Source organism: Phoca vitulina, unplaced genomic scaffold, assembly GCF_004348235.1.
Source record: "Phoca vitulina isolate PV1807 unplaced genomic scaffold, GSC_HSeal_1.0 scaffold25, whole genome shotgun sequence".
NCBI lineage: Eukaryota > Metazoa > Chordata > Mammalia > Carnivora > Phocidae > Phoca > Phoca vitulina.
Window position 1 is genome coordinate 39,719,072 of NW_022589728.1, and position 23,632 is coordinate 39,742,703.

At 34.1% G+C, this 23,632-nt stretch overlaps 1 protein-coding gene across 5 annotated transcripts in view; it reads right to left on the reverse strand.

The window, feature by feature from the left end:
* TRIQK (triple QxxK/R motif containing) overlaps positions 1-23,632 on the reverse strand; it is an 84,615-nt gene that overhangs the window by 58,019 nt on the left and 2,964 nt on the right. For 2 of the 5 annotated variants that reach the window (XM_032421689.1, XM_032421688.1), the window contains exon 2: positions 16,172-16,331. The exons of 2 other annotated variants lie outside the window; for them this stretch is intronic. Coding sequence is in view for 1 of the 3 variants with exons in the window: in XM_032421687.1 (XP_032277578.1) it covers positions 14,480-14,611 (132 nt within the window). In the remaining 2 variants the exon portion in view is untranslated. Of the gene's footprint in view, positions 1-14,479; positions 14,659-16,171; positions 16,332-23,632 lie in introns of all 5 variants that reach the window. One more of the 5 variants, XM_032421687.1, reaches the window with a different exon arrangement.

Sequence of the window (23,632 nt, forward strand, 5' to 3'; positions counted from 1 at the left end):
AGACTCCATGCTGAACACAGAGCCCGGTGTGGGGCTCAATCTCATGACAGTGAGATCATGACCTGAGCCAAAACCAAGAGTTGGATGCTTAACCAAGTGTGTGACCCAGATGCCCCTGAAAGTATATATATATATACATATGTTTCTATAACAATGGATCAATAGAGAAAAAATACCCCAGATATGAACCAAAACACAAATGAGAAAACCATAAATTCTACTTTGTATTGGGTTCTATCTCCCATTGCCTATTTTAATTCCTATTCTATAAAATATATGATGCCTTTTTTTTAAAGATTTATTTATTTATACCAGAGAGAGAGAGTGAGAGGGGACAGAAGAAAAGAATCAGTGGGGCAGACTCCCTGCTGAGTGTGCAGCCACACCACGGAGCTCTATCCCATGACCCACGAGATCACAACCTGAGCCAAAACCAAGAGTTCGAGGCTTAACGGACTAAGCTACCCAGGTGCCCCTGTAATGCCTTTTATAAAGCATTTCATTTAAAAAGATGTCAAAGCATTGCTTGATAGCTGACCTAAGAGCATTCAGTTTCACAAAAAAGAAATATTTAAAGAAAAGCTATCAAGTGAAAATATGGAAGATATAGATTTAGAATAGTTAAAAAGCAATAAAAGACTTTACATTCCCAGCAATGTTATGGATTACTGAGATTAAAACATTTCAACTGCAAATTACCAAGAAATTATAGGGTTCTGTTTACATGAGTGTTCATTTTGTGAAAACTGAACATCTAACACTCTTGCATCATGTTGTTTTATGTATTATATTTATAATTTAACTAAAAAGAAAACACTAGGAAAAAAAGGAGTAAAGTCCCCCAAATTACAAGGAGTGATAAAATAACTAAATAAACTAAGAGCAATAAACAATGAAACAAAGATGCAAAAGAGATGAGATGATCAACATAGACAAAAGCTGATCTTTTGAAAAATAAGAACATGGAAAAAACTCTTGTGATAGAACAAGAAAAAAGGTACAATAGTATTAGAAATGTATAAGGGAACATAGCTAAACATTCAGCAACTAATGCTATTATTTAACAAGAGGATACTGTAAAAAAAACCTTCTTATCAATAAATTTAAAAATTAATATAAAATATCATTTCTTAGAAAACAGATTTACTAATACCAGTTCAAGAAGGTAATGGTAGCATAAAATTGAACAGAACAAAATTCATTTAAAGGAATCAATCAGTTTTTAAAATCTACCCTTAAAAAGTAAAAGATATACACACAAAACAAAAACAACAAGACTGGATAGTTTTACAGGTAAATTCTATTAACCATTCAAGAGACAGAAAATCCATATAAACAGGCTATATCAGACCCATAAAATGATAAGCTATTTTGAAAAATACAAATAGGTACAACACTTCTCAACTTATTTCATGAGGCTAACAAACCCTTACAATGACACCAAGGCAAGGACATTATGAGAATGAGAAATCATAGGCCAAATTCACTTATAATGAGAGAGATAAAAATCCTAAATATAATATTAGAAAATAAATACAATATGTATAATCATAATAACAAAATTTACCACAATAAAGCTGGGCTAATAACAAAAATGAAAGGATAGTTTGACACTAGATAATACACTAATAATATTCTCCATGTTAACTGATTTAAGGTGAAAAAAAATTGGAAGTCCTCAACAGATACAGGAAAAAAAAGTTATATTCAATATCCATTGATTCTTAAAGAGTGAGAGAAAGAAGAAACGAAGGGAGGGAGGAGAGGAAGGAGACAAAGGAAGGAAGGAAATAGCAATAGAAAAGAACCTTCTTACTGTGTTGACAGGTAGCAAACAGAAAGAGAAAAGATTATCCTTAATAGTGAAAATCATGAACAAGACAAAGGTAATCACTGTAATCAGAAATCCAGGTAATATAGTGAGACAAGGGAAGACAGGACATAGGGATTGAAAGGAAAAAAAAGTTATTATTCACAAATAATATGACTGGGGAGGGGCAGAGAAAAACTACAGGCAAATTATTAGAATCTGTACAAGATTCTTCATAAAAGCTCAGCGAAGTTACAATTTATAAAGTCTATACACAAAAATCATAATTACTATAGTAATAAAATTTTTTAAATATCTATAAATAGTATGAATACCTATAAAATATATGCAACCTCTTACGGAACTTCCTTAAGAGAATAGATTATTACAATAAAATAAGAGTAATTAATGAGCATTTTGGGGAGTGCTACAGAATGTCTAGTAAAATCTAAGATATGTATATACCAGAACCATCAATTCCACTGCTGAATTTATATGAATTAGAGAAACAATCCTCTATGTGAACAAAATATTAAAAAGGCTACTTAATAACAGCAAAAATAAAAAAAATTTGAAAAAAAAATCCAAAGTCCTATATGTACACCACAATTCATTCATCAATGAAATATAATGAAGTTAAAATGTGTGGGCAATGAAGGGCACCTAGGTGGCTCAGTCGGTTGAGCACCCCACTCTTGGTTTTGGCTCAGGTTGTGGGATCTACCCAACCTGGGGCTCTGCATTCAGCACAGGGTCTGCTTGGGATTCTTTCTCCCTACCTCTCCCTCCCTTTCTGCTCCTCTTCCCCCAACCCCCCGTTCACTCTCTCTTTCTCTCTAAAATAAATGAATAAATAAAAATCTTTTAAAAAAACTGTGGGCAATGATACACCTGTTAATACATTTACATAACATTTTAAAACATTCAAGGGGCACCTGGGTGCCTCAGTTAAGTATCTGCTTCAGCTCAGGTCATGAATCTCAAGGTCCTGGGATTGAGCCCCAGGTAGGGCTCCCTGCTCAGTGGGGAGTCTACTTCTCCCTCTCCCACTGCCTCACCCCCCACTTGTGCTCTCTCTCTCTGTCTCTCTCAAATAAATAAAAAAACATTCAAATCAATAACTGATACTATTTAGGGAAAATATACAGTATATATAATATATATATTCATGCTTCTTAATAATAAGCATCAAAATATCAAATTATTTGGTTATCTGGTAGAAACAAGGAAGACAAATACAACTGAGATTGCTTGCACAGAGGTATTTAATTGGACTTGTAAATAGCATACAGTTGGATCTTGCTTTTTTACCCAATCTGAAAATATTTGGTTTAAAGCGACTGACTCTTGGTTTTGGCTCAGGTCATGATCTCAGGGTCTTGAGATTGAGCCCCGCATCAAGCTCTGCACTCAGCATGGAGTCTGCTTGAGTTTCTCTCTCCCTCTGCCCTTCCCCCTCTCAAATAAATAAATAAATCTTTTTATAAGTAAATAAATAAATGGGAGTGTGAAGATCACTTTATTTAATGGAATTATGTTTGTGTTTATATCCACTATCATGTAATTTATTTTCCATTTGTTCCATCTATTCTTTTCCTTGTTCTTCTTTACCTGCTGCTTTGTGATTAATTGAACATATTTTAGTATTCTATTCTACCTTCCCCTTTAATTTGTGATTATTCCTCTTTGTTTTGCATTTTTAGTGGTCACTCTAGAATTTATAATGTCCAAATATTGCTTATCACAGTCTATCTTCAAATAATCTGCTACTACATTACATATTATGTAAGGCTTTACAACAGTAAACTTCCATTCCCTTTCCCCAATCTTTTGGGCCATTTTTTTTTTTTTTTCAGGCAAGAGCACAACTTCATTTTCACCTATAATAATAAACCACAATTGACAACAACAAAGGAGGCTGTGCAGTTCAACTTTTTATTTTAATAAAATCAGAATATGCACAGCACGTGCAGTGTTAACATCTAAATTAATACAATAAGCAATTACTAAAGCTACAGTGACTTGAAGTTCAATCTTTACATTCGCAAGTTTAAATCCATTCTTACGTGATTTTTGAAACCTTATTTACTAACTGAAAATATTGCTTGCTGATAAAACTTGCTCAAACGCTACTGCTGAATGTACAAGTCACTGAATATGCCAATACAACAAAGATAATCACATGTTTGAGGATTGCAACGTGCCAGACATTCACTGAAAAAAAAAAATACACACAACTAAACAAAACTCACGCAACAAACATCTGAGAATCTGGACACTTCGTATCAATGTTTTTGAAGTGTGTCATTAATATCTTAAGACAAGTGTATCAAAACCTTGGCATGATTTAATTTCAAGTCGCCAATTTTGTTTTTACTAACATCAGAAAGTTATGGCTACACTGCCAATGCCGGGTCTGCTTAATTTGACTTAAGAGTTTAATATGACTTAACATTAAAAGCTCACACTACCCCGAAATATATAATTTCACACATACAGTTACATGTTACAGCTACATGTATAATAAATAAGTCATAGCCAATATATTTGCTTTAAACAATCAAGTATATTTTTAAAATTTTTAGAAGTGAGAAAAATGTTTTTCATATTTACCAACATATTTACTATTTCCAGTTCTCTTAATTCACTGTATAGATTGATGTTTCATTTTCGTTTCTCCTGAAGAACTTCCTTTAACATTTCTTACAGTGCAAGTTTTTGGCAACAAATTCTCTCAGCTATTTTCTTAGATACAAAGTATTTGTTTTGTCTTTCATGTTTGAAGAATATTTTTGCGGTATAGAATTCTATTTTCTTTCAGTACTGAAAGATGTCACTCCTTTGTCTTCTGGTTGGCATAGTATTGAAGAACACTCTTCAAATGTATTTTTTTCCTTACTTCATATACATCCCCTGCTGTGACTATTTTAGATTTATTTTATCCCTGTTTTCAACAATTTAATTTTGATGTGCTTAGGTGTCTGTTTGTTTTATCCTAGTTGGGGTTCTTTGGATAGTTCAACTAGCCTTATCAGAGAACCTGGGTTCTACCCTACCCTGATCTTGCTAACAATGACAACAAAATAAGTGACAATAAGAAAATATTTTTCTAATATTTGTAATATAATTCTAATCTGAATAATGCTGTAATTGTGTGAAATTTAGACAACTGGCTTTTGTCTACACTAGCAAAGAATACTGACCTGGTTGAATACTCACATTTGAAAAGCAATACATCCATAAGATCAATGCTTTTCAGTACAACTCTAAGACTCAATTAACAAAGGTATCCAAAGGAATGATATCTATTGTTTCTCATGTTAATTATGATTGAATTATCTCCCTGTCAATGAAAAAAAATCCCAATTTTGAAGAGACTCTAAGAACCAAGGAGATTACATTACCTAAAAATTAAACTTTAGAAACATTCAATGAGTTCCAACTGTGGCCTAGGTACTATCAAAGGCACATTTACATATGATAAAGAATCTTTAAAGAAGTTATCCAGATGCAATTGCTAGAAATCATCCTATGTTAGACCCAACTTATGCGCTTCCCCAGATTCACTGCCTACTATAGCCTCAGTCCTTGCCCAATGGTCAACACCAGCCATTACCTTCAACTCATCATCTAATACCACTGTCTGTCTTGACTTCCTCTGGGTGTAAAGGTAAAAGCACAGCTTCCACTACCACCTCCACAGTCACAGGAATACCTACTCCTACACCCAAAGAAAGCCTGGCTCCTCCCACCACCTCCAAGATTCTAATGAAGCCCCAGATCACACAGTGTGAGATTTGACTTCCCCAACAACAATCTGAAAAGTACAAGGACAGTTAACATACCATGAGATGAGCTTTGACCAATGAGAAACAAAAGAGAGGATGACCAATGAGAAACAAAAGAGAGGAAGATGCAGGCAGATAAATTTCTTTCTCTTTCTCAGTTCAGCTACGTTGACCTTTGAACAACACAGGGGTTAGGGTGCCAACCCACACAGTGAAAACTCCATGTATAATTTTTAATTCCTCCAAAACTTGACACTAATAGTTCACTGTTGAATGGAAGTCTTACCATTAATATAAACAGTATAAACAGTCAATTAATCCATATTTTGTATGTTATATGTATTATATACTGTATTCTTACAATAAAGTAAGCTAGCAAAAATACTTTATTCCTGCAAACAATGAATCATGGAACACTACATCAAAAACTAATGATGTACTGTATGGTGACTAACATAACATAATAAAAAAAAAGAAAAAAAATACTGTATTTATTGAAAAAAATCCATATATTTTAAATGCACAGTTCAAACCCATGTTGTTCAAGGGTCAACTGTAATTGGTTCTGTACAGCATGTCTGGAGATTCCCCACTTGACTAAACAAATCTATGTTTTCTAATGCAGCTGTGGCCAGCTCAGTAACCACCTTGTATTTGTCTTTCTTTATACTGTTTTTCTTTTGTCATGTCCCCCTAGTATTGCACCCAAGCTTAACCTGTACCTCAAAGTCTGTTGTCTGATTACTTTATAAGATAATTCATTCCTATATTTCTGTCACATCAATTCCTAAACATATTACAGCTTTTTGCAATTAACTGGGATACTGTGTGATTTCTCAAAAACAGTTTTGAATGTCCAATAGAGACCCAGAGTAATTTTGCCTGGAATATTCACAAGTTGCTTTTCAAAAATAGAAATCTCAGTGTGTGGATTCCCTATGTCTATCCTAAACCCAGATAAGAAAAAACTATGATAATAATGGCAGAGATGTAGGAAGTGATATGTCAAATGTAAATACAAAAATGTTAAGTGGGTAAAGCAAGAAAGACCTTGTATTAGCTACAAAAATAATGAGGTGATCTTGGAGCACAAAGTAAATCAAAGTTTGAGTGTGGGTGGAATCTGTGAATATGATGAAATATAACTTCTATGATTATGTTAAATTAAATGGCAAAAGAAGTTTCACAGATTTAATTAATGTCTGTTATCAGCTGACTAAAATAGGGATATTATCGAGCTGGGACTCATCTAATAATAAGAGCACTTTAAATCTTGGTTTAGAGGTCAGAGAAGTTAGAAAGACTCAAACTGAAAGGGATTTGATGCCTGAGAAACTCTCCACTGCTGGATAGGGCCATGTGGCAAGACATATGAGTGGCCTGAAGGAGGTCAGTTAGCTAAGAGGAAAAGAGGACTTCAGTCCTACAATCACAAGAAACTAAATTCAGCCAACAATGTATATGAGTTTAGAAGTAGATTCTTCCACAGAGCCTTGAACATTCTGGTGTGATTTCAGATTTGTAAGACCCTGAGCAGAGAATCTAGCCAGGCCACATGGATTTCTGACCTACAAAACTGGGAACTAATAAATGGTTGTTGCTTTAAGTCACCAACTTTATGGTAATTTGTTATGCAGCGATAGAAAATTAATTAATATATACCTGGAAATGGGTCATCTGATAACTAATTACTGAATCAGTTAAACATAGCTATGCAGGTTATTACTAGTAATTATTTTTAAAGGCAGAAGAATGTTAAATCCTTTCCTAAACTATATTCTTATTAATAAGTTAAAATGTCACTATATTAACATACGTTTGAGTGGTTTCTATTTTAGAATCAATTTTTATTCTACCATAAAATGGCACTAGTACTCTGCAAGTTTTCTCTCTTTCCCACTGGCCAATTTTCAACAGTGTTGATAAAATCCTCCTTCAGATAAGTTAACATTTTACCTCTGAATCAGGTCCTCTAGAAGATATTTCCAAAAGAGAATGATTATTGTCAGCAATTTGCTACTTGCCCCCGTGAACAAATAGAATGATGATCACTGATGTTCATAATGAAAGGCCACAAGCACAGGAAATACATAAATGTTTTTTGAATTAAAAAAGTCAGCTATTTTAATATAGTTTACAAATATATTTTATTTCATTTTCTTTTATACACTGTTACTTCTATATTTATATGAGTAAACATAGCATCTCCTTCAGCCATGTCATATAATAAAAGAGTTCATTTTATTTCTGCCCCAGATCTTTGTATTTGAACTTATATGTCATTCAGATATGTAAGGTACTGATTGAAAAAACATCTTTTCATCTTTATTATTTTCAAATAATTTGAAAAACATACTTTGGATCTCCTGGCTAAAGAAGTAGAAAATGAATATAGACAACCCCAGTCACATGGTCCTTAAATGCTCACTCATATAGGTATCCATTGGGATCATGCAGCAATAACAAGAAAACCAGGAATAGTGATGTGCATGATTTTACTTGCACAGTTTCATACCTTCTGTAGAACCACTTTCTTTGTTACATGGTGAGAAGACAGAGCAACAGAATGCTAACACCTTTCACTAAGTGTTTCATGTCAATTTGTTTCTTAATTTTGAGAATTGCATTTAAATTTTTACTAAACCTACCTTAGGCAAACACTCATGCTAGGAAAGAATGGCATTTATGCAATGAACTGTCATACTAGCATGAAAAGCATTCCTTATAAAAAGATAGAAGTGATAACCAACAAAGAATTCCCATATCCTTCACTTAACACTTTTAACTATGAGTATCATTATAAAGACTAAGGAAATAATAAAAGATGTTTAATAAACTGAACTGATAAAATCAATTAAAGGTATTCATGTTTTATGTAATTAAAGAGAGAGAGTGATAATTTTGTGAATTAAAGATTGAAGTTTAAAGGGTTTACTCAGAAAATAGTCAGATACTCTCTGGAAATAAATTATTTGCACTAGTAATGGTTTATTTCAAAGATTTAGCAATATGCTAGTCTTCATGATGTTAGAATAAATAGTTTAACTGTAAGTGCTGAAAAACAGGCAATAAAAACTTTTTTTAAAAGATTTTATTTATTTATTTGAGAGAGAGAGAGAGAGCATGACCGGGGGTGGGAGGTGGAGGAGCAGAGGGAGAGGGACAAGAAGACTCTGTGCTGAGCGCTGAGCCTGGCACAGGGCTCTATCCCACGACCCTGAGATCATGACCTGAGCCCAAATCAAGAGTTCAATGCTTAACCAACTGAGCCACCCAGGTGCCCAACCAATAAAAACTTTTAAATAAAAGTTTTGGTTTCAATTATTAAAAAGAAAATATACAAGTCTGACAATCATAATTTGCATAAAATTTCATATTCAAGAAGATGAACAGTGGGGCTTGCTTTAATTTGACAAACAATCTATGTAAATTATCACTACATAAATCAGTAACCACATTTAGTCACAATAAATCAATATATTTACTACAAAAACACCCTTCTTTATGAAAAAATGTGTATGTGTAGGTGCATATACAGAACAAATATGTACAAAGACTTTATGTGTGTACAAGCATAGATATTCATTCTGGTGTTATCATGTGCCCAAATAGACAGCTCTGTGTATTAAGTTTAGGGATAAAATAAAATTAATTTTCAATTAAATTATTAAAAAGAACTTACTAAACTATGTCCACAGAAATGTCCAGCAGCTTCTATTAAAAATAGAAGCAAAGAATAGAAAATTAAAAAGAAAAATATGTATCTGATGTTAATTAACATAACTATTAAAACAAAACAAAACAAAAACCCTTAACTTCCCAGGGAAGATGATCTGGGCAGAAAGAAAATGACTAAAATATCAAAATAGAAAATTAGAAAATGGTTTGTTTAATAAAATAGGCTAACTCTTAATAAAAATCTACTATACTTCTTAGAATATTTTGATGATATGAGAATGATGAGTAAATTATTTTTCAAGTGTGATGTATCTAGGAAATAGATCAGTGAAACAAAAAGAGTAATATCATCACAGCATACAAACAGAAAATTCACATATAGAAGGAAAAAATCACAGTTTACATTGCATTCATGTTTAAAATCAAACATCACTTTTTCACATTCTGAAGATCCCCCCCCCAAATATGGAAAGAAAAACAAGCCAGAGCTTTAATATAATATTTTTTTCCAACCTGGAACAGCTGCAAAAAACAAATCTTGCTGGAGATAAGCTTGGTTATAAATATCAACATTCCCTTTAAATAAAGGAGTCCAGTTTTCATACCATCTGCCTCTTTCTAAAAGGGAAAAAAATATGAAAATCATAAACTAGGACATCCTCTTTCAAATAAGGCATTTAAAAATGAATGTAGCAAAAAGGCTATGAACTCCTCTGAGCCCCTGCCTTTAAACTTGCCCTGTTTAGCTCAGATCAGAAAACAGGATTTCATGAAAGTAAGCAACTCTTAGTCTATGAATAAAATGCCTTAAGCAATTAATAAAGAAAAAAATGTTCTCAAACTTTTTCACATTTATTGGCCATAATCATAATTTCTGATGGGACCATATTTTTCCTTAATGTATCACACTCCTTACTCTTCATTTTTTAACTACTTTTGTCACTTTTGTTACCTCTACTTTTTCCAAAACCTTTTTACAGCCCGTGCCAAAGACTTCCATGTTATCTCTTCTATGCAAAAATCTAGTTACTAACAGAACTGGACTTTTCTTTTAATACAGATTCTATCCTCTGCAAAAATCTTTCCAATGTCTCTCTCAACACAGTGGTCTTCTTATACTCAAGTTTGGATTTTATCTTAAAACCTTCTTTCTTCTTTTGCCCTTAATTATTTTTCATTCTTTGTTAATGACCTTGTGATTGAACATTTTAATTTTTCACTGTACCACATCATTACTACTTCAATAATGAAGTCCATAAACCGTATCCATTATTTAACTCCTTAAAGCATTCATAAGAGAGAATTAATGAAAGATGGCCTACCAAATAGAACGGTGCAGAGTGGTCTACTGGAGATGCATACATAAAGGAAGATCCTGTATAGCAATACTAAGATCGCTTAAGAGAAAGTAGAAGAAACCCAAGACAGAGAGAAATAGCGTCCTCTATTTTAACAATATATGTAAATGTTTAGCCAATTCCTGGAATTACAGTGGTAGGATTCTGAAAAGCTACTGTAACAAAGGCACCTAGGAAGCCCTGACATAAGTCATTCTCATATTTATTCTCTCCCTTCCTCTTTTTCTCATACACACATAAAGACACACCGATATAGCTGAACAAAAAGAGCAAAATTGAATCTTCAATAATGAGCATTTCCTGTTATTTTAAGGTGCTAAGACTACACTTAAATGTGTCCTTCATAGGAAAAATATGTCTGAAGACTTTTTTTAATTCACTTTCATTCCATTTTAGCCATAGATCACCCAGGTCTGTAATTTTACAAAACAAAGTTCTGTTACAAATGACAAATGACATTTAATTGCTTTCTTGGAATGCTGCATCTTCAGTGTATAAGGAGAGAGGAGAGGGAGAGATGTCTTCAAAATAATGGTCAATAATATTTAATCTCAAATTATTTAAAATAAATGACCATTTCATAACAATCAATATTTCATCCTTTTCATGATTTGATGTAGGCACTACAAAATGAGGGGAACAATTAGATTATCAGCGTTGCAACAGAAAAGTTGTTTTACCTTAGATCTATCAACTATTTAAAAATATTTAAAAAGGCTTTTTCATATTAAATTTACTCTACTGTTTATTTTCTGAATTCCATCCACTAGAACATAGTACCACAAGAGTAGGGATCTTTGTTTTTATATACTAAGAGCCTGAAACAACTAGAAAACTGTGGCGCACAGTAGACACTCAATACATGTTTTTGAGTAAATTTTTTTCAGAACATTAAGTTAAATCATCCATATTTTATGGTTAGTTATCATAAACAATTAAAAATGCTTTGAGTTTTAAAATATTACTATAAATTCTCTATCTCTTATAGAATATGAGCCTGATAAAGGGTGGGTTAACTCCTGTCTATTTTAATTCATTTCCTTTCTGGTTCTATCACTTTTTAGTTGTTTACCAAGCTAAGCTCTTACCATTTTTAAAATGGGCACAGTAAGAATACCTATCCCATACTGCTGTTGTGAGCACTAAATTAAATAGCTAAATATATAAAGTACTTAACATGGTGCTTCTCACATAGTAAGTGTTCATTAAATGTTATTAGTATCATTACGTCATGCTGGTTTAATCAGTTACTCACTGTTGAGGTGCCACACAGTCCAAATGGTTTTTATAAACAACAACAACAAAAAACCCCTGAACTTGATGAACTCACATTCACTTAAAAAGTAAATGAGCTCCTTTATAGTTAAGGTTCTTAGAGTATAAGAATTGCCTCAGAATATACCATGCCTGTATTAACTTAATTACATATAAATTGTACACTTTTCTGCTACTATTTGGTCTCCTAACTATCTTCTAGTATCAGCTAAGTGGCTTCAACAAAAGTATCTTTGGACTAACTTTTAAGATGCCAAATTACACATGCTCTTTTATTGTCAGTAAGCATTGGAAATTCTGGAGTAAGAGAGTACCACTTTCATGCTTACAGTATATGCACATAATCAGTACTCAAAAATACTTTGTAAAATGGTAGGCTTCTAAACAAACAAACAGGCTTAAACACTAGTCCCCAGTTTTAAAACTAATAACTGTTATCTCTAATCTTTGTCAAGAGTTCCAAATTACCCTCCAATCTAAGAAAGGAATCTTTTCAGGTTAACATTCCCATCAATTCTTTGTTATTCCCTCCTCAGGAGTTGTACTAAGTTGTACTAAGTTTACATATATGAAATTTATATACCTATATCCATATGTATCTATATTCCCACCACATGCATTGAGCAGGTCAGTATGGTTCTCTTAGGGAAATAGTCTGATATTATATAAAACTGATTCTATCATCAAGGTCTCAAAACTTTAATTTGCAATAATAAATATAGCACCCCAAATATTTTCTTTTTTTTTTTTTAAGATTTATTCACCTATTCATTGGACCACAGAGAGAGAGAGAGAGAGCACAAGCAGGGGGAGAGGCACAGGGAGAGGGAGAAGCAGGTTCCCCGGGACCCCGGGATCATGACCCGAGCCAAAGGCAGATACTCAACCGACTGAGCCACCCAGGCACCCCAGCACCCCAAATATTTTAACCCCAGGTCTAATACACAACGGCAAACAAGAAACATGATTTTAGAATAGCCTTTAAATTATAGAACATTCCAAGCAATGTCTTCTAAAACCTTTAAGAAAAATATCACAAGTATTCCAATCATTTCTCTATCTTCTTTTCAAAAATTAAACTTCACTGTCACATTATACTACTTTCTTTTAAAGCATATCATAAAAGAATGATTTTATAAAAGCACTGGGTAACTACTTTAGAAATCTGTATTCCCTCTGTTATGAAATAATTGGGTCCTTATTATAACATTAACCAAAATTTGGGGGCTGGAATTAGATTATATCTCATGAGTCCCTCTAATTTTAGCAGCATACACAAAAGTCTTTTCAAATGTATATTTTTTAATTATTACTGAACTCTAAACAATTTAAAGAAAAAGCAACTGAGCTTCCCAAAGCAATTTCTGCAGTAAAATGTATAATCTGATTTTTTACAAGTGCATAACACTTCCCAGCAACTTCTCTACCCCAAGTTGGCTGTATGTCCCATTGGACTCAGTAGTCATTACAATTTTCAGGGCTCTCCTGAAGTCTTCCACCCACCTTCATTTTATTCTAGGCACATGAGCTGGTTTTCCAAGTCACAAAGAAAATACAGATCACTAGGTAAGAATCGCTCACTTGCAAGCTTATTCTAACTCATTCGCTTACACACCAACATCCACATTTATACACACACCAAACATAAATCCACACACACATGCTAAGGTACGGACACTGTTCATGCCATTACCTCTACTATAATCTCAGTGAATGAAGTGTCCTGTCTTCCACCATGGCTCCCTCTGTGCCCTGAAGTCCACCCCCATGTATATACTTTCCCTGCCTTTTTACCTTTTGTTCCGCTCCTTTATCATTTTCTCTGTCATTGCCTTCATCTGCAGTCTCACCAGCATTACTGCATTAGTATCATAATTGGTCCTACTGTTTCTGGTCTTGCTCCCCTCAAACCATGCCCCATATTGCTTCTAGAATAATCTTCCATAAATTAAGTTTAATCAAGAAATTCCCCTGAAGTATATTATATCATTCAATGTTTCCCTATGTCCTTTAGGATGGAGTTCTAATCCCATAGTTTGGTATAATCTAACCCCTGTTCTCCCCCTGATCTCTTTAACCTATCTTTATCCCACACCAACACTGTGCTCTAACTACTTTGAATTACAGTTCCCTGAAATTATCACACTACGTAACAGCTTACTGCCTTTGCCCATGCTCTTCCTTTCTCTGAAATACTTTCAAATACTTCTTTACCTAGATATCTTATACTCCTTTAAAACAGTAGAAAGGTATAACATTCATTAATTCTACTCACATATCTTCCAATTTTCCTCTCCCTCTGGGTAGAGACAATATTGCACTTCACAGTCCCTATTTTGAAATTTGTTTTGACCAATAAAACTCTAAATGCCAGTGCATAATTAGCCACTCTCTTCCCATTGCTGCCTCTGGATCATGGAAGTACATGAGCTTTCCTACCAACACATTTTGGACATGTAGTCTCTGTGAGAAATAAACATTTGTTGTGTTGAGACACTGGGAATTGGGCTTGTTTGTTCCTACAGCATAACCTAGGCTATTCCAGCTGATAAAAAAAAAAAAAAGGTTACCTTTCTCAGGAAGCCTTCCATGAGCCCAACACAGTCTGATTCAAATGCTGTTTCTCCACGTGATGATAGCTTTGTATTCATACTCTCACCACAACACAACACTGTAGTAAGATGGCTGCTGTAACCATCCATCTCCCTTCAAACAGTACTTCTGAAGGCAGGAACTGTGTATTTCATCCCTGTATTGCAGAGGCAGCTTTTAGGCAAACAGGCTTGAGCAATGGAATATAGAAAGGCCCATCAGGAGACCCACCTCAAAATACCCATAGGCCCTAACTGACCAATGGGCTACTTACAATTAGGCACAGATACCAAAATAGAGAATTCCATAGGCGGGCATACTTCCTCACCTTCCCTCTTTAAAAACAGCCTCCACTCACCACCTCATTGCAGAAAGCCTCTCCTCTGCTGTTCTGCCCACCTCTCCCTTGCAGTATATTCAATAAACTTCTGTTTCCTTTGTTCTGCCTCAGGTGAATCCTTTCACCCCCTATGCCACGGCTTCTACCCAATCATCGCCCCCCGCTCCGATGAAGAGACACTCCATTTGGACACCACACGTGAGACACTTACCATGTTTGCTAAATTAACTGGTCATTCATTCATTCACTCATCAAGGACCAAGAACTACTCTAGTTGCTAGAGACAGAGTAAAACCAGAGCAAACAAAAACACCTGCACTCATAGGAACTGACATTCTTGTGAAGGATAATGACAATAAGCAAGACAAATAAGTATAAAATATATAGTTTATTATATAGTGATAAATGCTAAGTAGAAAATATAGAGCAGGGATATTTGGATGGTAACCAGGTTAGATCTCATTTAAATGGTGATCTTTTAATAAAGACCCAAAGGAAAGTAAATAAATGGGCTATGCAGGTATCTAGGGAAGAGCAATTCAGTAGAGAGAATAGTATAAAAACCCTGAGATGGGAACATGCCTGGCATGTTCAGAGAACAACAAAGAAGCCAGTATGGCTGAGCAAGTGATTAGAGATGAGATTAGAGCAGTAACAAGGAACCATCTCTTGCAGAGACATATAGGCCAGTTTAAGAGCTTTAGCTTTTATCTTGAGTGAAACAGAGAGCCATTGAAAAATTCTGAGCAGAGGAAGAGGTGGAAGAGGACAGCAAAAGATAAGGTCAGAGATATAATGGGGGCCCATATTTTTGATTGTATAACATATTTCTTCTTCCCACAAAACAGGTGAATGCAGATATACCAATTAATCAAGAAAGATTAAAAATGACATTGAATGACATTTTATGAAGATCTTAATCTGTTCATTACTTACTATATAGAGACATTGATTATAATCCAAATATAACTAGCAAAATATAGCAATGTACCAAAGTATCATAGTGTATCAAACACAAGAGAGATCAAGTATTTAAAGTAGAAACAAATCCTAATAGACAATAATACTAAATGATTTAAAAAATAAATCAGATATAGATTTATAGCTCTATGGATCTTGCTTTATTTACTTGGATTTGCCCAAATACCACAAAAAAAATATAAGTAAAATCATTCCCCCATTGTAATACTGTCTTCCATAAGAAAAGAACTACATTCCAAACTCAAGTTCATTGCCAGAAGCAAACAAACCAAAACAAGAAAAACAAGTGAAAGAAAACAAACCACAAGTCAAAACACCTTTTGCCAAATGTTAAATCAAATAAACACACCTTGTGTTGTGTCCCTGATGCTGCCAAGTCTGAACTCTGGAGAGCTGCCAAGGGGTAAGATGTTTCCAAAGGCAAGATCTTTACTGAGGAAGCTGTGCTTGCATTCCTGGCAAATTCAATTCCAGATACCAATAACAATGCTCTTGGTTGCTTTTTCTTACTGGAATTCAAAGTAGAGTATATGGAAACATTATAAATGGATGACCTCCAGTGCCCTAATACCCACAAAATAAAATCACTGCGGTAGCTTTTTCCAAGAGGCGTTTCTTGGTTTGCTAAGTCTGTTATACATTCAATTGAATTAAGTTTCTCTGGTCAAATATACTCAGAAAATGTTGCATATCATGCCCAGGCCCCTTTTTTATAAGGCACACCTTCAAAAACAAGGCTCACCTTCAAAAACAAGGCTCTGAGAAATCCCGTAATAGGAAAGCCTATTTAAATTTACTTGACCCAGTGTGTCTGACATTTATTTAATTAAAGACCCCCTTTCCACTGTAATAATAGTAACATTATTTCTGCCGATCACACTTTACGAATGGTTTATTGTATAGTGATTATCTGAAAAGTAGTTAGGGATGTGTTCACTATATTTTAGAGTTGAGTATGAATATAAAGAGACCAATTTGAATTTGTTCTCTGTTAGTGCAATTTATACAGGGTCAACCTATAAAAATAATTGTATTTATTTAACCATAATTGTTTAAATATGTTACTTTCTAAACTAAATGCCCATTAAAAAGTAACAAAGGAAACAATCAGATAATATATGATTTATTCATTTTTGTTCGGCAAATATTTACTGAATACCTATTATGTGCCAGGCACTGAACTTATCTCTAGTTTTATATTGCAATTGCTCTTAAATAGATAAGAGTATCAAGTTTAAATGGTTTCAAACCACTGTCTCATAATAATAACACCAACTCAAAATTTAACCCCAAGCATTTGAGAACACAAGTTTCACTAATTCTAATCATATCATTAAAAATAGCTTGCAACCTTTAGGCTGTTTCTAAATAGTGATAATAATCAAGCTCAAGCATGATAATAAGAAAACATAGTCTTTTAAAAATAGTGCTGCAAAAGAATAAAATTGAAGTCTGACATGGGAAACAAAGGCAAAAAGAAAAATTAAATTTCCTTACTACCCACAGCCCACCGCCAAGTCCTTGAAACAGGCAGCGACATTCCTCTAGGGACTCAACTGCCTCGATGTTAATACTTTGCTAGGGCAAAAGGCAATCTTAGCCTGACCCCAGGATCCTGTAAGTCTACTTTAACATATACAAATTTCTTTGGAAACTTCCTTTATCTCTACCCACCCCCCCACCTAGATACATGTTGGCAATCATCCCCCAAGCATATGACCCACCAACAGACAATAATAAATGACCTTTTCCCAACAATAGCTAGTCCCCTCAAGGTCCTGGAAACCTTGCTTCCAAAATTCCTTAGAGACTTAACACTATCCCTAACCCCCTCCCATCTTGAAAGTTGGGATATAATCAGCCACTCCTCATGACCCCTGTGCAGCTATTTCTGCCCACGGGTCCTATCCCTGTGCTTTAATAAAACCAAAGACATCTCAAGAATTCTTTCTCGGCCGTCGGCAATGAACCTTAACATCTTTCCTACATCAAAGTCCTGTTTACCATGCACAAAATTTAACTTAAAAGAATCACAGACCTAGAGGTAAATACTGAAATTAAAAAATGCTTAGAAGAAAACAGGAGTAAAACTTCATGACCTTGGGTTAGGCAATAGTTTCTTAGATATAACACCAAACATACAAGCAACAAAAGAAAAAATAGGCACGTTACACTTCATCAGAATAAAGAAAAACTTTTGTGCTCCAAAGTACATGACCAAGAAAGTGAAAAGACAACCCACAGAATGGGAGAAAATATTTGCAAATCATATATCTGATACGCGTTTTATACCCAGAATGAAGAACTCTTACAACCCAACAGTAAAAATGCAAATAATCCAATTTTTAGAAAGATAAAGGATTTAAATAGAGATTTCCTCAACGACTAAAAACAAATTGCCAATAAACACATGAAAAGATGGTAAATTTCATTAGTCACTAGGGAAATTCAAATCAAAACCACAATGAGATACCACTTCACTAGACAGACAATAAGATAAGACATGTTAGTGAGGATGTAGAGAAACTAGAATCTTCATACACTGCTGGTGGAAAAGTAAAATGGTGCACAGCCATCTTCAAAACAGTTTGGCAGTTCCTCCCAAAACCACAGAGTAACCGTATGACCCAGCAATTCCACTCCTAGGTATTTACCCAAGAGAAATGAAAACACATGTCCACATAAAAACTTGTACATGAATGTTCATAGCAGCATTATTCTTATAGCCAAAAAGTGGAACAATCCATGATGAATAGATGAATAAAATGTGATATAACCATACAATGGAATATTATTGCACCATAAAAAGGAATGAAATATTGATACATGTGAACCTTGAAAACATTATGCTAAGTGAAAGAAGCCAGTCACAAAAGTCCAATTAATACATCATTCCTGTTGTTCTCTTTATATGAAATGTCCAGAATGAGAAAATCTATACAGACAGAAAACAGATTAACAGTTATGTAAGGCTAGGAGTGAGAGCAGAAGAGATGGGGCATGACTGATAATGGGTACAGGGTTTCTTTTTTGAGGTTATGAAAATATTCTAAAATTATGTAGTGGTGATGGTTGCACAGCTTTGTGAATATGCTACAAAACTACTGAATTGTACACTTTAAAATAATAAATTTAATGGTTGTGAATTACATCTCAATAAAGTTATTAAAATAAAAGAATCATAATAATATATATCTATAGTCCTTATCTAAAATGTTGGGCCAGTTGTGTCTTGAAGGTTTTTAGATTACAGAGAGGTAATATGTCCCATTTACTGTAATTACAAAACAATCCTGGAGGAATGTAGAGATAGCACGTTAATATTTCATAGCAAAATCTTATCACTATTGACACTGACTAGAAAAGTAAACACTATATAAATAGTCCCATGTCATGTTAAATATGGTTTTGCCTCAATTGAGTTTATGCAAAACTTGGGGAAAAATTTTGCAGAACTTTTTTTTTTTAGAACTTTGGGGTTTTGAAAACATGAATAGGGGCGCCTGGGTGGCTCAGTCGTTAACCGTCTGCCTTCGGCTCAGGTCATGATCCCAGGGTCCTGGGATCGAGCCCCGCATTGGGCTCCCCACTCTGCGGGAAGCCTGCTTTTCCCTCTCCCACTCCCCCTGCTTGTGTTCCCTCTCTAGCTGTGTCTCTCTCTGTCAAGTAAATAAATAAAATCTTTAAAAAAAAATGTGAATAATGGGTATTGGACCCTTATTAATGATGATGATTAATATTAGCAACAATAATCATATCAGCACTTCCCATTTACTACGCTTTGCATGTCACATGTATTATCAGAAAGAAATTTCCGTAACATTCCTGTGGGACAAGTACAATTAACTCCGACTGGGAAAACTGAGTTTCCTAATGATTAAGTGACTTTTCCAAGCACATACAGTTAACAAAGAAAAGGGCAGAGATTTGAATGCAATTCTATCTGATCACAGAGCATACTCCCTTTCCTCTACAGGGAAGAGTATGTTCAGATCATCCATCTGAGATATAGACTTCAAATCTATAAAATGGAGTAAAGAATTCTTTTATATATATCACAGAGATTATTGTAAGAATGAAATGAGATCATTTTTATGAAAATAATGTGGCAAATATAAAGGTCCATGTAAATGTGAAACAATTTTACCTGGAAAACTATTTTTATTATATATCTAAATCAATGTTTAAAGTGAGATATAGTTTTAGTCAAATTCTTTACAGACATTCAAAATAAATACACTAATTTTATTGAAAAAATGCTAAGCATTAAACATTGTTTTTTAAATATCTAAGAAAAGAAAATCTACATGTGTTCAAAGGGTCCATAACTAAACGTCTATCTCAAGTTTTTATAAAGTTTTTATAAGCCATATATAAAACTGGTGCAGTATGCAAACATATATATTATGTTTGGTCTTAAAGTAGTTCTGTGTACCCAGGAGAGGCCAGACAGATTATTTTTTTACTTTATAGGTAACTTCTTAATCTTCTGAAATCTTGAAATTATTTCAGTTTATTTAACAGCCTGCTCACAAAAGTTTACATACCATATAAGTTCCTAGGGTAATTAGGGCATTGTCTATATATCCTCCCCTCAAGGAAAATTTTGTTATAAATAGGACATGCAGGGGTATATTCACAGCATTAAAAAAATTTAGGGAGTGCTGTCTGTATTCTAAAATACTGATCCAATCACATTGGCTCTACAGTATAAATATCTAAAATGGATCCTCACTGCCTATAAGATGGAAACTCCTTTGTGTGGCATATAAAACAGCCTTCTCAGCCTGGGCCAGCAGGTCTTTATTGACTCAACTCCAGCCACTTTTCTCCAAATTGTGTTCCAGCCACTGAATTTCTTTCATTTCCCAACTATGTGATCCTATTGACAGCTTAGTAGCATTACAAATCTTGTTCTCTTTGCCTTGATGTTACCTTAGCCCCAGCCTTATCTACCTTAAATTCATAGGCATCCTTCAAAACCTCATTTCAAGCCACTTCCCTTATATAATTCACCTATACCTGTCAAACAAATCTTTGCTGATTAACTGATTGATACATAACTTGCATATTAATACAGTACATGCTTATCTCTATAAGCACATAGACTTTTGGCATAAAGAGTAAAGTATTACTATTTCTTACAATACTGCAATATTTAACTGAATGTCTTTGGAAATGAAATTCTAAAATCTTTACATGAATATGTTTCATTTAAGGCACAGAGATGAAAAAGAGAAATTTTGGTGATTAAATATAAAGAATAATAGACTTGTTTTTAACCCCAGTCCATATAAGACCAAAGAAATGCCAGGGGAAAGTAGAACATTGAAAGGCAATTACTGAGTAAATTTGGGTACCTTGAAATAAAAATTCCAATCTTATACACTAAAGTTTATAGTTTAGGGCAAGAGTTGCAAACTTTTCCTATAAAGGGCCAGATCATAAATTTTTAGGCTTTGAAGGTCAAGAGGGAAAATCAAATTATAACTGTGTCACAGCAATTTGTAGTGCTCTGAGCAATGCAAAGCAACACAGCCACACATTTGCATATCTGTGGCAATTACTCAACACTGCTGTTTAAGCATCACATACAGCATGTAAAATTATGTATAGGCTTGTTCCAATAAAACTTTATTTATAAACAAAATTTGAATTTCATGTTTACATCACAAAGTATTGTTTGTTTTTCCCAGCCATTTAAAAATACAAAAACTATTCTTAGTTCACGGGTCATACAAAAACAAGCAGTGAGCCAGATTTAGGTAGGCCATGGATCATAGTCAGCTGATGAAGGGTTTAGGTATATATTTTTTTTCCAGTAAACAGATCCCCTCCCAGAGCCTCCAGAAAGGAATGCAGCCCTGCTGATACCTTGATTTCAGCCCAGTGAGAACTATGTTAGACTTCTGAACTACAGATCTATAAGATAATGAATTTGTGGTTTTTAAAGTCACTAAATTGTGGCAGTTTGTTAAAGCAAAGAATATAAAACTAATACAGTTCTCATTTTTAGTTTTTTCCTCATCTTTTTGTTTTACCTTTTGATCTTCCTACTGTCGCTTAATCAGTATCTGTCCTTTTTATATGGAGTTCTTCTATCCATAGAGGCCATGAATTCTTGCAAAGAATTTCCTCAAATGTTCTTCCATAGCTTAAAATTCTTGATTTTCACAGGTATGTCACTGAATCTTCTGATGATTACCTTTTCCTTAGATTTGTGGGATTTTTTTTTTTTGTTCCATTCATTTCAAATGTTAAACCTATCCAGAATATTTTGGCATTGAATGAAACTATACAGATCATTTCTACCTAGTCCAATCTTTTCCAAATATATGTATGTATGTAGGTATGTATGGGGGTGGGGTGGAGATGTTGAGGAGGGGAGAAGAGGCAAAGAATGGAAACCTAGGAAATGACAAAATGGAATCAGAAACTGATTCTTTTTTAAATTATAACTTTCCATCCTGAAAAAAAAATCTGATATACCCCTGCCCAGAGAGATTCAGTGTATATTGAACCACTGTGAATAATGAGAATGTATTATAATGCTCAAGCACATTCTTCATAAAAATGGAAGAACATCACAAATCTTCAACTGTATATATTCACATATAAGGAACTTGATGCCTGAAACATGATAAACCACCTCCCTCCCCGCCCAAAATAATGTATCTACTGCTGGAGCCAAGCCTAAAACTTTCAGTCCAGTACACCTTCTACCTAGTATAGTTATAAACTGTAATCCACAAGTAGGATTTTGTCACAGGTATCCATATAATTTATTATTCTACATCCTGTAATATTCAAATATTTTTAATATCTATGTTAAAAAGTTTTTTGGGTTAAACCATCTTCCTTTTGTCTTTGCCAAAATTTTAATTTCTTCAGTCTAATTAGTCTGCTATTTTTGCAACTATGTCACCACATAATACTACTATGGAAGAACTAAGCTTCTTTTTATTCCTATTGTCATTCTCCATGTTCAGTGGCTTGAAAACCATGAAATTGATAAGATCCTCTCACTTATGGAACTGTCTCCACCTTCTGATTCAACAAAACAGAATTTGCTAAACCTCTGAGTACAGAGTATTTATCTTTCTATTGTTTAACATTTCCAAATTAAGAAGCTAAGAAATCATCTTTTCTTTTTCATGAAAATATATACCTATTTCACTCTGTTGTTGAAAAGATACTTAACAAGCATGGATATAACAGGTGTGAAAAGATTTAGCTCTAGGACTCTATGATCCTTATCGGTTCAGTTAGAAATGTCTTGAGGATATCAAATATTATAAAATATGTATCACTATTTTCCATTAATATTGTTTTAGACATTCTGGAAGAATACCAAAAAATGACAATTTTCTAAGCAATATTTTTATTAAAACCTTCACACTTAGAGCCAAATCTATTGATATAAAAAATACGAATACAGAGGAACAAAGACAGAAAAATCTGGCCTAGCCTCATGTTTCCATGAGGAGGAACTTCACTGGAACAGTAGTTCTCAAAGGAGATATTTTTGACATTGGAGTAGGGGAAGAAAATTCTTCATTGAGTTGGACCTCTAGATTACACAGGACCCCAAAAGCCAGTAGCTTTTAAACACATAGTAATAATTTAAAAACACCTCCACTTATTTCAAATGGCCCAAAGGGATCACCCAGGGTGGAAAATCAGAGCACTAGGTTAACAGTCCTGGCCTCAGATCCCACTCCTTATTTGCAGCTTCCCAACAGGAGAGTTATCTGATTGAGGGCTGAAATCCATTGGTCCATATTACTCCAATGGGTAGATATTAGCTATT